We start from the raw sequence: 13,687 nt of genomic DNA, 5'->3' as shown, positions 1-13,687 counted from the left end.
TCTGTGGAATTGCTGGGAGCCCACATGACTGCATTGATCTGGGGAGGGAGTTCACCTCCATCCCACCAGGTCCCAGGCTGCTGCAGTGGTTGCTGCTTTGGGATTGGACTCAACACCCATGTGCATTTTGCTTTAGGGCCCAATAGACTGAGTGGTTCCACAGCCCCAAGGCCCCATCATTGCACTGGGTCACCTATACCTAAGTCCACACAGTGTCCTGTGCCCCAGGAACAGATGCTCCAGTACACTGAGGGGACCACCCTCAGGAAAGAGTGGGTCAGTGTGCTCACTTTCTTTGACCAGAAAGCTGACTAATTGGGGCCTTTGGCCACTGCTGGTGTCCCCGACCTCTTCGGTGAAATACCCTTGTAATTCTCACAGCCATGCAGAGACTGTGTAGCCCCAGTGAACAGGTGTAGACACGTGCACCCTAGCAGAGAGGTGGCAGAGGCACTGCTTGCCTCTCTCAGGGGCACATACCTCCACTTGCAGTACCACTGAGTCCGCCCAGGGCTGCCCATCCCAGCAAAGGGGCTGCAGAGGGACCTAGAATCCTCTTAAGGGAAAGGGTCACATTCTCTGGAGCCTAAGAGCAAACTGGTCAGGGTCTACTGTCACTACTGACACCCCTGCCTTATTCCGTGAAGAGCCCTTGCAACTCTCACAGTCATGCTGAGTCGCTACTTGGCTCAGGAAGACTCGAGCAGTTCTGCCCACCCCAGCAGGGAGGCTTTCGAGGTACCGTACACCTGGTTCAGGGCCACAGACTACCACCTGTAGTACCTGTGAGCCCAGCCAGAGCTGCTTGCCCCAGCAGAGGGGCTGCAAAAGGACAGAGCATCTCTTCTCTCATTAGGACACAAAAGTATGCCACAGCCCCAGCGACATTGCATGCGGCAGCCCACCCCAGCTAAGTAGCTCCAGAGTGAACCAGGGTCTCTCTTGGGGTCACAGGAAGCTGCCCACAACCACAGTGGCCTCACCCATACTGGCCCACTTCAGGCGAACAACTGCAGAGAAGCCTAGCCTCTCTCTTGGTGGGGTGCAGGGTCCCACAAATGACCATAGCAACCTTACTCAGGGTGGCTCACTCTGGCTGAGGAGCTGCAGAGAGACCCAACATGTCTCTTGGGGACACAGGGCCTACCCCCAACCACAGTAGCCTGGCCCCAGAGGGCTACTCCAGCTGAATAGCTACAGTGGACCCTAGCATCCCTCTTGGGGGTGAAAGGTCCCACTCATAACTGCTAACACCTTAGCCAGAGTGGCCCACTGTAGCAGTGGTGCTGCAGAACAACCCAGTGTCCCTCTGGAGGGTGCATGGCCTTACCACGAACCCAATAACCTCACCTAGGGCATCCCACTTAAACAGTGAAACTGCAAAGCACACCAGCATCACTCTTGTGGACACAGAGTCCTGCTCAGAGCCCCAGTGACCTCACCCAGTGTCATCCACTTCAGCTGTGGAGCTGCAGAGTGCCCCAACTTCTCCTTTGTGGTACAGGGCTCATCCCGAAGCACCAGTGACTCCACTGACTCATCCACTCTAACTTAGGAGCTGCTGAGCACCTCATTGTCTCACTCAAAGTCCAAGTTCCTAATCTCAACCCCCAGAAATTCTTCCCAGTTTGCCTATCTCATCTGAGGAGCTTCAGAGCACAATAGTGCGTCTATCAGGGTCACAGGATTCTGACCAGGATACCAGCAGCCCACCCAGGGTCACCCACTTCAGCTGAGGAGTGACAGGGCACTTCTGTGCTTCTCCAAAGAGCTTAAAATCTTGCCCATGACCACAAAGACACAGCCCAGTGTCATTCACTTTAGCAAGGAGCTGCCAAGCGCCCCAGTGCCTAGGCCATGGAGGCACTCACAGAGAACTCCAAAATTGAATATAGTTGAAGTAAATAAACAGAGACTACACTACTGGATCTACCTGGAAACAAACCTAAAACACTTTACTTAACTGTCACTATAGAGAACATCTAGAGGGAGTCTCTCCCCTCAAAAGCTACTCTGGAATATTAGAAGAAGAAACTGATCCACTAGAGGCCCAGACATCAGTGTAGGGATACTAGAAATAAGAAAAAAACAAAATATGATACCCAAAGGAATACGATAATTCTCTAGTACCAGACCTCAAACAACAGGAAACCTATGAAATGATTGAAAAGGAATTACAAATAATAATTATAAGGAAACTCAATGAGATGCAAGAAAAGTCAGATAGACACCACAATGAAATGAGAAAAACAATCCAGGATTTGAAGGAGGAACTGAAACAAGAGATAGATATCTTCAAAAAGAACCAAGCAGAGCTCTTGAAACTAAAGAATTCATTCAATAAAATAGAAAATAAACTGAGAGCTCAAGCAACATACTAGTGCAAGCAAAAAAAAAAAAAAAGTTCTGAAGTCAAAGATAGGCTTTTCTGAATAATTCAGACAAAAAAAAAACTTTAAAAAATGAAGAAAGCCTACAAAACCTACATGGCAAACTTAAGCATATAAATATCTGAATAATGAGTGTTCTGGAAGGTGAAGACAAAGGAAAAGGCATAGAAAACCTATTTAATTAAATAATGGCTGGAAACCTCCCAATTATTGGAAGAGATATGGACCTCCAGATCCAAGAGGCTCAAAGATCCCTAAACAGATTCAACCCAGAAATGTCCTCTCTGAGACACAATGTAGTCAAATTGTCAAAAGTCAAAAACAGAGACAATTCTAAAAACAGAAAGACAAAAGCATCAATTCACCTGTAAGGGAGAGACCCCATCAGACTAACAGCATATTTCTCAGCAGAAACCTTACAGGCCAGGAGATAATGGAATGATATATTCAAAGTACTAAAAGAAGAGAAACCCTGCTAGCCAAGAATACTATACCCAGCAAAGCTATCTTTCAGAAAGGAAGGAGAAACAGTGTCCTTCCCAGACAAACAAAAACTGCAGGAATTCACCATCACAAGACCAGCTGTATAAGAAATGTTCAATGGAGTCCTATATTTGGAATCCAATAGATGATAATCACTGTAATGGATATATGAGAAAGAATAAAATCCATTTGTGGAGCAGATACACAAATGAGAAAGAAAAAGAAACTATATCTTATTATTACAAAAAAGCAAAAAACATCAAAGACAGACAATAAAAGGGGAAAATAAGAACAAGAGATATAGAAAACATCCATCAAAAAAATCAATAATACATTGAACTTTCAGAAGGAGAGAACAAATCTATGGTTACTAGAGGTAGGAGGGGGAAGGGAGAGGGGATTTGGAGAGAGATTGGGTAAAGGGCATAAAGAATAATTATGATTTGTAATAATGAATATACTAATAATATTGATTTGATCATCACACGTACACAGGTGATGGTAGTCAACACTGTACCTCCAAAATATGTATAATCAATTATGCTTTGATTAAAAAAAGAGGAAAAAATCAATAGAATGCCAGGAGTAAGGCAATAACTTCAATAATTTCAATACCAACTCTAAATGTAAATAGATTAGATTCTCTACTTAAAAGATATCAACTAGCTGAGTATTAAAAAACTAGACCAAACTATATGCTATATACAAGAAACTCATTTCACCTGTAAAGACACATACAGATTAGTGAAGGGATGGAAAAAGATATACCCATGCAAATGGAAATCAAAAAAGAGCAGGAGTAGCTATACTTATACTGGATAAATTAAACATCAAATCAAAAACTATAATGAGATAAAGAAGGTCCTTATATAGTGGTAAGGGGATCAATTCAACAAGAGGATATAACAATCATAAATATGAATGCATCCAACATCAAGCACCCCAAAACACTAAGAAAATATTAGATCTAAAGAGAGAGACAGACCCCTGTACAGTAATAGATGGGGACTTCAGCACCCTCTCTCAGCATTGGACAGATCATCTAGACAATAAATCAGCAGAGAAACATTGGAACATATCATTCAACAAGTACAGAATACACATTGTCATCAGCACATAAAAAATTCTCTAGAATAGACTACATGTCAGATGACAAGTCAAGTCTCAATAAACTAAAAAAAATTATATCTTTTCAAGTATCTTTTCAGACCACAACTGAATAAAACTAGAAATCAATAAGAAGCAAAACTTTGGAAAGTATACAAATACAAGGAAATTAAACAACATGCTCCTGAACAACCTATGAGTTAAAGAACTAATTAAACAAGAAATCAAAAAAAAAAAAATTCTTGAAACAAATGAAAGTAAAAGGACATCATAACAAAACCTGAAGGATACTGCAAAAGCAGTACTAACTGGGAATAGGTGCAATACATACTTATATCAAAAGAATATAAAGACAGCCTAACGTTACACATCCAAGAACTAGAAAAACAAGAACAATTCATCTCAAAATTAGTGGACAGTAAGAAGTAATAAAGATTAGAGCAGAACTGAAAGTCTTAAAAAAATACAAATGATTAACAAAACAAAATCCTGTTTTTTTGAAAGTTTTTTTTAACTGAAAGATAATTGATTATATGTATTTGTGGGGTACAGAACTGAATATAAATACATGTGTACAGTATATGGTGATCAAATCAGGATAATTAGCATACTCGTGTTTACTAAACATAATCAATCTTTGTGATCTTTAATTTCTCATTAAACCTCTCCCACTACCCCTTTCCCACCTCGAATAACCACAGTTCTGTTCTTTTTGTTTTGAAAGTTCAGTGTGTTATTGTGATTCTTTCTTTCTCTCTTCTTTTCTTCTCTTTTCTCTTTTTTTTTCTTTATTTTAGCTCCCACATATGAATGAGGACAGGCAGTATTTCTCGCTCTGTGCCCAGCTTATTTCTTATTTCTTTTTTTATTGTATGATTCAATTTATTTTTTATTTTTATTTTAAAAATTTTATTTATTATTTTAGTCTTTTTTTTATTGGCTATGAATATTCATGGGGTACAAAGCAAATTGTCACCACTTGTGCCTAACATGTGCTGGACAGATCCATACTGGCAGCATGTCTGTTACCACAAATTGTGATTATATCCCATGTTCCCCTCCCAATTATCCCCTCAATTATCCCCGACCTCCCTCCCCATCCCCCTTTCCCCACTCCACTTTGTATCCCTAGGTATGTTCTCTCCCTCTGCAAGTCCAACACTGTGGTCTTTCTTTCCTTCCTTCTTTATCTCTTAGCTCCCACTTATGAGAGAGTACATACAGTATTTATCACTCTGTGCTTTGCTTATTTCACTCAACATAAGTTTCTCCAAGCTTATCCATGTTGTTGCAAATGGGAGAATTTCATTATTTTTTATATGAAAGTAGTATTCTATGCTGTATATATACCATATTTTCCTTATCCAATCATCCATTGATGGACATTTAGTTTGGTTCCATATCTTGGTTATTGTAAACAGAGCTGTGATGAACACAGGAGTGCAGGTATCCCCTTGACATGATGATTTCCATTCCTCTGGGTATATACTCAGAAGAGGGATTGCTGGGTCATATGGAGGATCTATCTGTAGTTGTTTGAGAAACCTCCATACTGTTTTCCATAGTGGTTGTACTAATTTACAGTCCCACCAACAGTGTAGGAGCATTCCCTTCTCTCCACACCCTTGCCAGAATTTGTTATTCTTATTATTTTAGATTGTCGTCAGTCTAACTGGGGTGAGATGATATCCCAATGTAGTTTTAATTTGCATTTCCCTGATAACTAGTGATGTTGAGCATTTTTTCATGTACCTGTTGGCCATTTGTAGGTCTTCCTTTGAAAAATGTCTATTCAGTTCTTTTGCCGATGTTTTAATTGGGTTATTTTATTTTTTTTATTTTTTATTTTTTACTGTATAATTGCTTGAGTTCCATGCGTATTATGGATATAAATTCCTTGTTGGATGCATAGTTAGCAAAAATTTTTTCCCACTCTGCAGTTGGTTGTTTCACTCTGTTGATTGTTTCCTTTGCTGTTCATAAGCTTTTTAGTCTGATATAGTCCCATTTGTTTATTTTTTTTCTTTTTTTGCTTGTGCTTTTGGGCTCATGTTCATAAAGTCTTTGCCCAGACCTAGTTCCTGAAGTGTTTCACCTATAATTTTCCTTAGTAATTTTACAGTTACAGGTCTAACACTTAAGTTTTTTTTTTTTTTTTTTTTTTTTTTTGACCAGTAAGGGGATCACAACCCTCTGCACAGTGTGGTCTGCACCACGCTCAGCCAGCGAGCGCACCGGCCATCCCTATATAGGATCCGAACCCACGCCCTCAGTACTACCAGTGCCACACTCTCCGAGTGAGCCATGGGGCCGGCCACACTTAAGTCTTTAATCCATTTTGAGTTGATTATAGTAAATGGTGAGAGGTGCATGTCCAGTTTCATTCTTCTTAATATGGAATATCCACGTTTCCCAGCACCATTTTTTGAAGAGGCAATCTTTTCCCCAATGTATGTTCTTGTTGCCTTTGTCAAATATCAGGTGGTTGTAAACCTGGTGGGTGATTTCTGGGTTTCCTATTCTGTTGCACTGGTCTGAGTGTCTATTTTTATCCCAGTACCATGCTGTTTTGGTTACTTTAGCTTTGTAGTACAATTTGAAGTCAGCTAGTGTTATGCCTCCAGCTTTATTTTTTTTTCTCTCTCAGGATTGCTTTGGCTATTCAGGGTCTTTTGTTGTTCAATATGAATGTTAAGATTGTTTTTTCCATTTCTATGAAGAATGTCATTGGTATTTTGATGGGGATTGCACTGAATCTGTCGATCGCTTTTGGTAGTATGGAGATTTTCAAAATGTAAATTTTTCCAATCTAAGAGCATGGAGTATCTTTCCACCTTTCTGTGTCTTTTTAAACTTCTTTTAGTAGTGGTTTTTAGTTCTCATTGTAGAGATCTTTCACCTTCTTGGTTAAATTGATTTCTAAGTATTTTATTTTATTTTTTCATGACTGTTGTAAATGGGCATACTTTCTAGATTTCTCTTTCTGTTAGCTCATTATTGGAGAATATAAATGCAACTGATTTGGGGTATTGATTTTGTGTCCTGAAACTTTACTGAAATTATTGACCAGCTCTAAGAGTGTTTTGATAGAGATTTTAGGATTCTATATATGATATTTCATCATCTGCAAATTGGGGCAGTTTGACTTCATCCTTTCCAATTTGGATGTCCTTTATTTCTTTCTCTTGCCTGATTGCTCTTGCTAGTACCACCAGTACTATGATAAATAGGGGTTCTGAGCGTGGGCATCCTTGTCTTGTTCCTGTTCTTCAGGGGAAATCCTTCAGTTTTTCCCCAGTCAGGATGATATTGGTGGTGGGCTTGTTGTAGATGGCTTCTATTGTGTTGAGGTACTTTCCTTCTATACCTAGCTTGTTGAGAGTCTTTATCATGAAGGGATGTAGAATTTTGTCAAATGCTTTTTATGCGTCTCTGCCATGTCATCTGGCCTGACTAGGATTTAGCTAATCAGGGATCCTGAATAGCCCTTAAAAGCCCGTTCAGACACTAGTTCTGGGAGACAAACTTAACAGCTGAATCTCTTGCCTCCATGACAGTTGACTTGGCAGATAAAGCCTTTCTTCTTGCAAAATCTGGTGCTGTGGTATTGACATCTGTGTGCATCAGGTAGTGAGCCCTTGCTCAGTAATAGACTTACAGTACTTTAAATGATTCAACATAGAGTTATCATATGACTCAGAAATTCCACTTCTTTTCCCAAGAAAAAAGAAAACATAAGTTCATGCAGAAGCATGTACAAGATTATTTCTAGTAGCATAATTCATAATAAAATAGGTGAAACACTAATTTTTAATAAACTGATGAATAAAGAAAATGTGTTATATACAAAGGATAAATTAACCTTGAAAACATTATATGAAGTGAATTAAGCCAGTCATAAAAGCCCACATATTAAATGAATCCATCTATATGAAAAATGCAGAAAAGGTAAATCTACAGAGACAGAAACTGTATTAGTGTGGATTAGGCTTAGAAGGATGGTCTGATGAAGGATAATAGCTAAAGGCCAACAGGATTCTTTAAGAGGTGAAAATATTTAGAAAATATTCTAAACTTGACTTTCATGATATATCTGTATATATGCTAAAATTATGGAAATGGACAGTTTAAATGGGTAAATTTTATAGTATGCAAAGTGTATTTCAATAAAGCTGTTAAAACAGAAAAAAATTAAACAAAAATTAAAGAAAGGGTGTTGAGTGGATGATGGGTATTCCCAATTCAACCTGAACATGTGTCTGGAGCTTAGTTCCTTTCCTTACCAAAAGGATAGAAATATTTGTCCTTCCACATGCAGCAGCTGAGCAGAGCAGAGACGGCACTTCTCTGGGACAAATCAACAGTTTTCAGCTTCACTTTATTCTAAAACTAAGCCTTTGCTGTGGGTTCACAGGCTTACCAAAGCTATCTGTAGATGTAATTTTCATTCCTCTGCTTAATGTCTCACCAAGTAGGGAGTACTGGTGGCCCAGAGACCCCACCCTTCTGATGATCACTAAGGACAACTGTTTCCATGGCTACATTGTTACATAAAAGGCAGTCATCACTGAAATTGCCTCAGTAGGCCCTGGCCCGCCAGAAAGAAAGACAGGATTCATGGGTTGAGGAGGGGCATTTGGGTGGATTGTGGACAGCCTTCTAGCTCTGCCTGGGTGACAACCTGAGAACTTTGGAATCCCAAAGGTGTCTGTTTTCTCACAGAGTGGCCCAAGAGTTCTTTATTCTGGTGAAGTCCAGAAGAGCATAATACAGACATGTTTGATCCACACGTATTAGATGTTCCAGCTGTGATTTTAGACAATGGTTCTGGAATATGCAAAGCAGGCCTGTCTGGAGAGCTTGAACCCCGTCATGTCATCAACACTGTCGTGGGTCATCCTAAATTCAACATGCCATCAGGAAGAGCCAATCCAAACAAGTACTACGTGGGGGAAAAAGCCTTGCACAGGCATGAGGCATTATATTTGCAGTACCCCATTGAGCGTGGACTGATAACGCATTGGGATGACATGGAGAAACTCTGGGAGCATATTTTTGAGTGAGAGCTGGGGGTAAAACCCTGTCGACAGCCTGTAGTCATGACTGAGCCCTCCTTGAATCTACTGGCGATTAGGGAAAAGACTGCAGAAATGATGTTTGAGAACTTCAATGTGCCTGCTTTTTACCTGTCCAACCATGCAGTGGTAGCACTCTATGCCTCTGCTTGTGTCACAGGCCTGGTGGTGGACAGTGGGGATGGGGTCACTTGTACTGTCCCCATCTTTGAGGGTTACTGCCTGCATCATGCAGTCACCAAGCTCCGTGTGGCAGGGAGGGACATCACAGAGCACCTCACCGAGCTCCTCTTTGCTAGAGGATGTATCTTCACTGGCACACTAGACCAGGCCTTAGTGGATGACATCAAAAAGAAGCTATGCTATGTTGCCTTGGAGCCAGAAAAAGAGCTATGCAAGAAGCCTGAAGAGGTTCTGAGGGAATACAGACTGCCAGACGGGAATGTCATACAAATTGGGAAAGAGTTGTATCAGGTGCCTGAGGTTCTTTTTGCTCCCGACCAGCTGGGCATGCACAATCCAGGACTCTCAAAAATGGTCTTTAGCAGCATCATGAAGTGTGACAGCGACATCCAGAAGAAACTTTTTGCAGAGATTGTGCTGTCTGGGGGCACCACTCTCTTCCCTGGGCTGGAGGAAAGGCTCATGAAAGAAATTGAACAGCTGACTTTCAGAGGGACCCCCATCAAGATCACGGCTTCTCCTGACAGATGTTTCTCTGCCTGGATTGGTGCATCCGTCATGACCGCTCTGAGCACTTTCAAGCAGATGTGGGTCACCTCTGCAGATTTCAAGGAGTTTGGGGCATCTGCGTTTCATAGAAGATGCTTTTAAAGATCCCTGAACACACAAAAAAGCTCTAAGTGACCGATTAGAGGACTACCAGCAGGAGGTGACATTATCTCTTGGGCTTCAGCAGGATGTTCAATAAAAGAGCATTGCCATTTCAGATTTCAGTTCGTTCTTGGTAGCACCAGAGTAATTTCTGATTTTTGTCATAAATTATAAATGGTTCTAGTCTATGCTTCTTGTCCCATGGACCTTTTATGTGGCCTTTTTTATTTCTTCTTAAAGAGCTTTAGGTTGTTTGTTGAGGCTGTGTCCTCACAAGGTTTTAGTAAAGGTTTCTGAGCATCAGGCCTAGATGCTTGATTCAGTAGGGTCCCTAGAATCATCATTTTAAACCAGTGTCTTAAGTAATTTTAATAGACACTGTTCCCAGGAGACACAATCACAGAGACAGATGTGGGATGGGGAAGGGAGTGAAGCAAAAGCAGGACTGCTAGCCCATTCTCGTTCTTAGGGCTCAACAAGCCCTTTCACTGCATTGGTCTTTAGTTAGCACAATAACTAACTGATGTTACAAGATTAGGCAGTAAATAGAATTAAGAAAAGAGTTGGGCGCAAAAGTCACCATTTGTTTAAGGCTCTCTAAACTCAGGGCCGTGCTGCCAGTTGGGGCATTAAAAATCAATACCTCTACTGGATTATTGATTTGTTTGATTGTGTTTACTTTTATATAATATTCTGTTAAGGGTAAAATACTGGAAACAATTAATGGGAATCAACAAGGTAATTGTGGAATAAATTATGCATAAACATATTTTTCTCATTAATTTAGTGTTATTTCCCCAACATATTATTGGGAGAGAAATGGAAAATGCAGAGAAGTCTTTGTAATAGTATTTATTTATTTTGGTGATCAAAACAATGGTCCTTTCCCACTATGCTTAGAAGGCATATATGTCTATGCTAATTTGTATGTACATATATAAAGAAATGTGTGTTTTTGTATAAGTATAAGCATTTGGTCAAATATATAAAACAATAAATACCATGGTGTTTACACAAATGGTTGAGCGAGAATGTAATGAGAGGTACTGCAAGGTGGAAGAAAAGTGGGCAATGAAAAATAAAGGGTCAAGGATAATATTTAAAAATTAGCCTGAATGAAGTAAAACTATTCATCTAAAAAGAAAAAAAATTATATGTTACACCTATCTTCCCAGCTCTATGTTCATGGAAGTCACATCACTAGCTTGAAGACAGCCATATAAATTTTCAAGCACTATAAATCAGTATAAATCACCTCTTTTTATTTTTATATTTATTTGAGAGAGTTGGTTTAACAGCACACCTCTGTTTTTAGATAACGTATCAAAACCACAGTGGAACAAGAAGATAGTGCAATGACACCTTCAAAGAAACCTAGAAAATCGTTACTGTCACTATAAAATTATATACCCAGAAAAACTATTTTAAGAAGTATGCTTAAGAAAAAAAAAAAAACAAAGATATTTTCTTACAATAACCAAAAGTGTTTGCTATTGACAGACCATTTTAGCAAAGAATATTGTATAGGATTAATTTAAGGCATATAGTAATAATCCCAGGATTAGATATATATCATGTACAAAGAAATTATGAAGATTAAAAATGTTGAAAATGGAGGTAAATTTTAAAATATTGACTGCAATTTTTTAGAACCAAAGTAGACAATGAAAATTCTGTAGTACAAAGTGATATAAATTATGAGTGCTGGATGAATTTTAAATCTTTGAATATACGTGCAGTATTCAGAAGAAAAATACTAATTAAATATAGACTTTTACGTTGCAACTGAATAAGCCTTGCTTGCAAAAACCTTAAAAAAAAGCATAAAACTACTTAAATAACTTACATTTGGAAATATTAAATGATGCTGCTAAAGAGTTAATGGGTGAAAAAGTTGTAATAAAAATCACAAACTAGTTAAAAGTAAATAATAAAAAAGTGTTATATAAAACGAATTGGAATAGTTTGAGGAGAATTGCTATTAATTCCTCTTTAATGGTGTGATAGAATTCACTTGTAAAGCCATCTGGACCTGGGCTTTTTTATGTTGGAAGATTGCTGATTACCACTTCAATCTTGTTATTGGTCTGTTCAGATTTTCTATCTCTTCTTTGTTCAGTCTGGGTAGTTTGTATGTGTCCAAAAACTTATCCGTTTCTTCCATGGTTTCATATTTCTTCTCATACAGGTGTTCATAATAGTTTGTAATGATTCTTTGCATTTCTGTGGTATTGATTGTAATGTCTTCTTTTTCATTTCTGATTTTAGTTATTTGGGTCTTCTCTTTTTGTTTTTTGTTAACCTAGCTCATGGTTTGTCTATTCTTTTTATTTTCTTGAAAAAACTACTTTTTGTTTCATTGCTCTTTTGTATCACTTTTGTGGTCTCTATTTCATTTAGTTCTGCTATGATTTTAATTATTTCTTTCTGTCTACTACCTTTAGGATTTGGTTGTCTTGTTTTTGCAGTTCTTTGAAGCATAGTATTTGGTCATTTATTTGAAGTCTTACCATTCTTTGGGTGCAAGCATTTATTTCAATTAACTTCCCTCTTCATACTGCTTTTGCAGTATCCCACAGGTTTTGGTATGATGTATGTTTATTTTCATTAGATTCAAGAATTTTTTTGATTTCCTGTTTAATTTCTTCTTGGACTTATAAGTCATTCAGGAGCTTATTGTTTAGTTTCTGTGTATTTATATAGTTTCCAGGGTTTTGATTGTTATTAATTTCCGGTTTTAGTACATTGGGTTTCTGAAAGATACTTGGAATGATTTTAGTTTTTTCAAAATTTGCTGAGACTAGATGTGTGACCTAATATGTGTATATCCTGGAGAATGTTCCATGTGCTGATAAGAAAGTATATTCTGTACATAATAGGTGAAATGTTCTCTATATTCTGCCAGGTCCAGTTGGTCTAAGTTGTAGTTTAAATCCCATGTCTCTTTGTTGATTTGTTGCCTGGAAGATCTGTCCCATACTGAGAGAGGGATGTTCAGGTCCCACACTATTACTTTATTAGGGACTATTTCTTTCTTTAGGTCTAAGTGTGTTTGCTTTATATATCTAGGTGGTCCAGTATTGGGTGCATATATATTTATGATTGTTATGTCTTCTAGCTGGATAGATCCCTTTATTATTATATAGTTGTCTTCTTTGTCTCATTATGGTTTTTCATTTAAATTCTACTTTATCTGATATAAGAGTATGTATTCCTGCTTGTTTTTGTTTTCCATTGGCATGGTATAACGTTTTCCATCCCTTCATTTTTAATCTGTGTGTGTCTTTACTGGTGAGGTGAGTCTCTTGAAGACAGCATATAATTGTGTATAGCTTTTTAATCCAATCAGTCCATCTGTGTCTTTTGAATGGGAATTTAATCCATTCACGTTTAGGGTTTTTATGGACAGGTATTGTTTAACTCTTGTCATAGAATTGCTTTTGTTTAGATGTTTTAAAAATCTTTTGATAATTACTTCCCCTTTTATTTCTCTTTTTCAATGTTACTTAGAAATTTGAGGTGGTGTGATTGAGCTTCTTTCTCTGTGTCATTTGAATTTTGTTTTAATGGTGGGTTTTGCTCTTTCTTGTGTATCTGTGATTGTGATCTTCATCATTCAGATTTTAGATAAAGAACTCCATTGAGAATTTCTTACAGGGCTGGTGGTGTGGTCCTGAACTCCCACAATTTTTGATTGTCTGGGAAATACACTAATTTTCCCTCATTTCTGAAGGATAGCCTTGCTGGGTAAAGAATTCTGGGCTGGAAATTTTTTTCTTTTACTATTTTGAATGTATC

The 13,687-nt window shown here is 38.4% G+C and overlaps 1 protein-coding gene across 1 annotated transcript; it reads left to right on the top strand.

The window, feature by feature from the left end:
- The first annotated feature begins 8,755 nt into the window (after positions 1–8,755).
- Positions 8,756–9,889, top strand: LOC134367729 (actin-related protein T1-like). Its single transcript, XM_063084458.1, is given in 1 exon segment — positions 8,756–9,889. A coding segment is annotated over 1 exon segment (1,134 nt).
- The last annotated feature ends 3,798 nt before the right edge of the window (positions 9,890–13,687 follow it).

This window comes from Cynocephalus volans, chromosome X (assembly GCF_027409185.1).
Source record: "Cynocephalus volans isolate mCynVol1 chromosome X, mCynVol1.pri, whole genome shotgun sequence".
NCBI lineage: Eukaryota > Metazoa > Chordata > Mammalia > Dermoptera > Cynocephalidae > Cynocephalus > Cynocephalus volans.
Note: the sequence above shows the minus strand (reverse complement) of the source record. Positions and strands in the feature narration are given on the sequence as shown.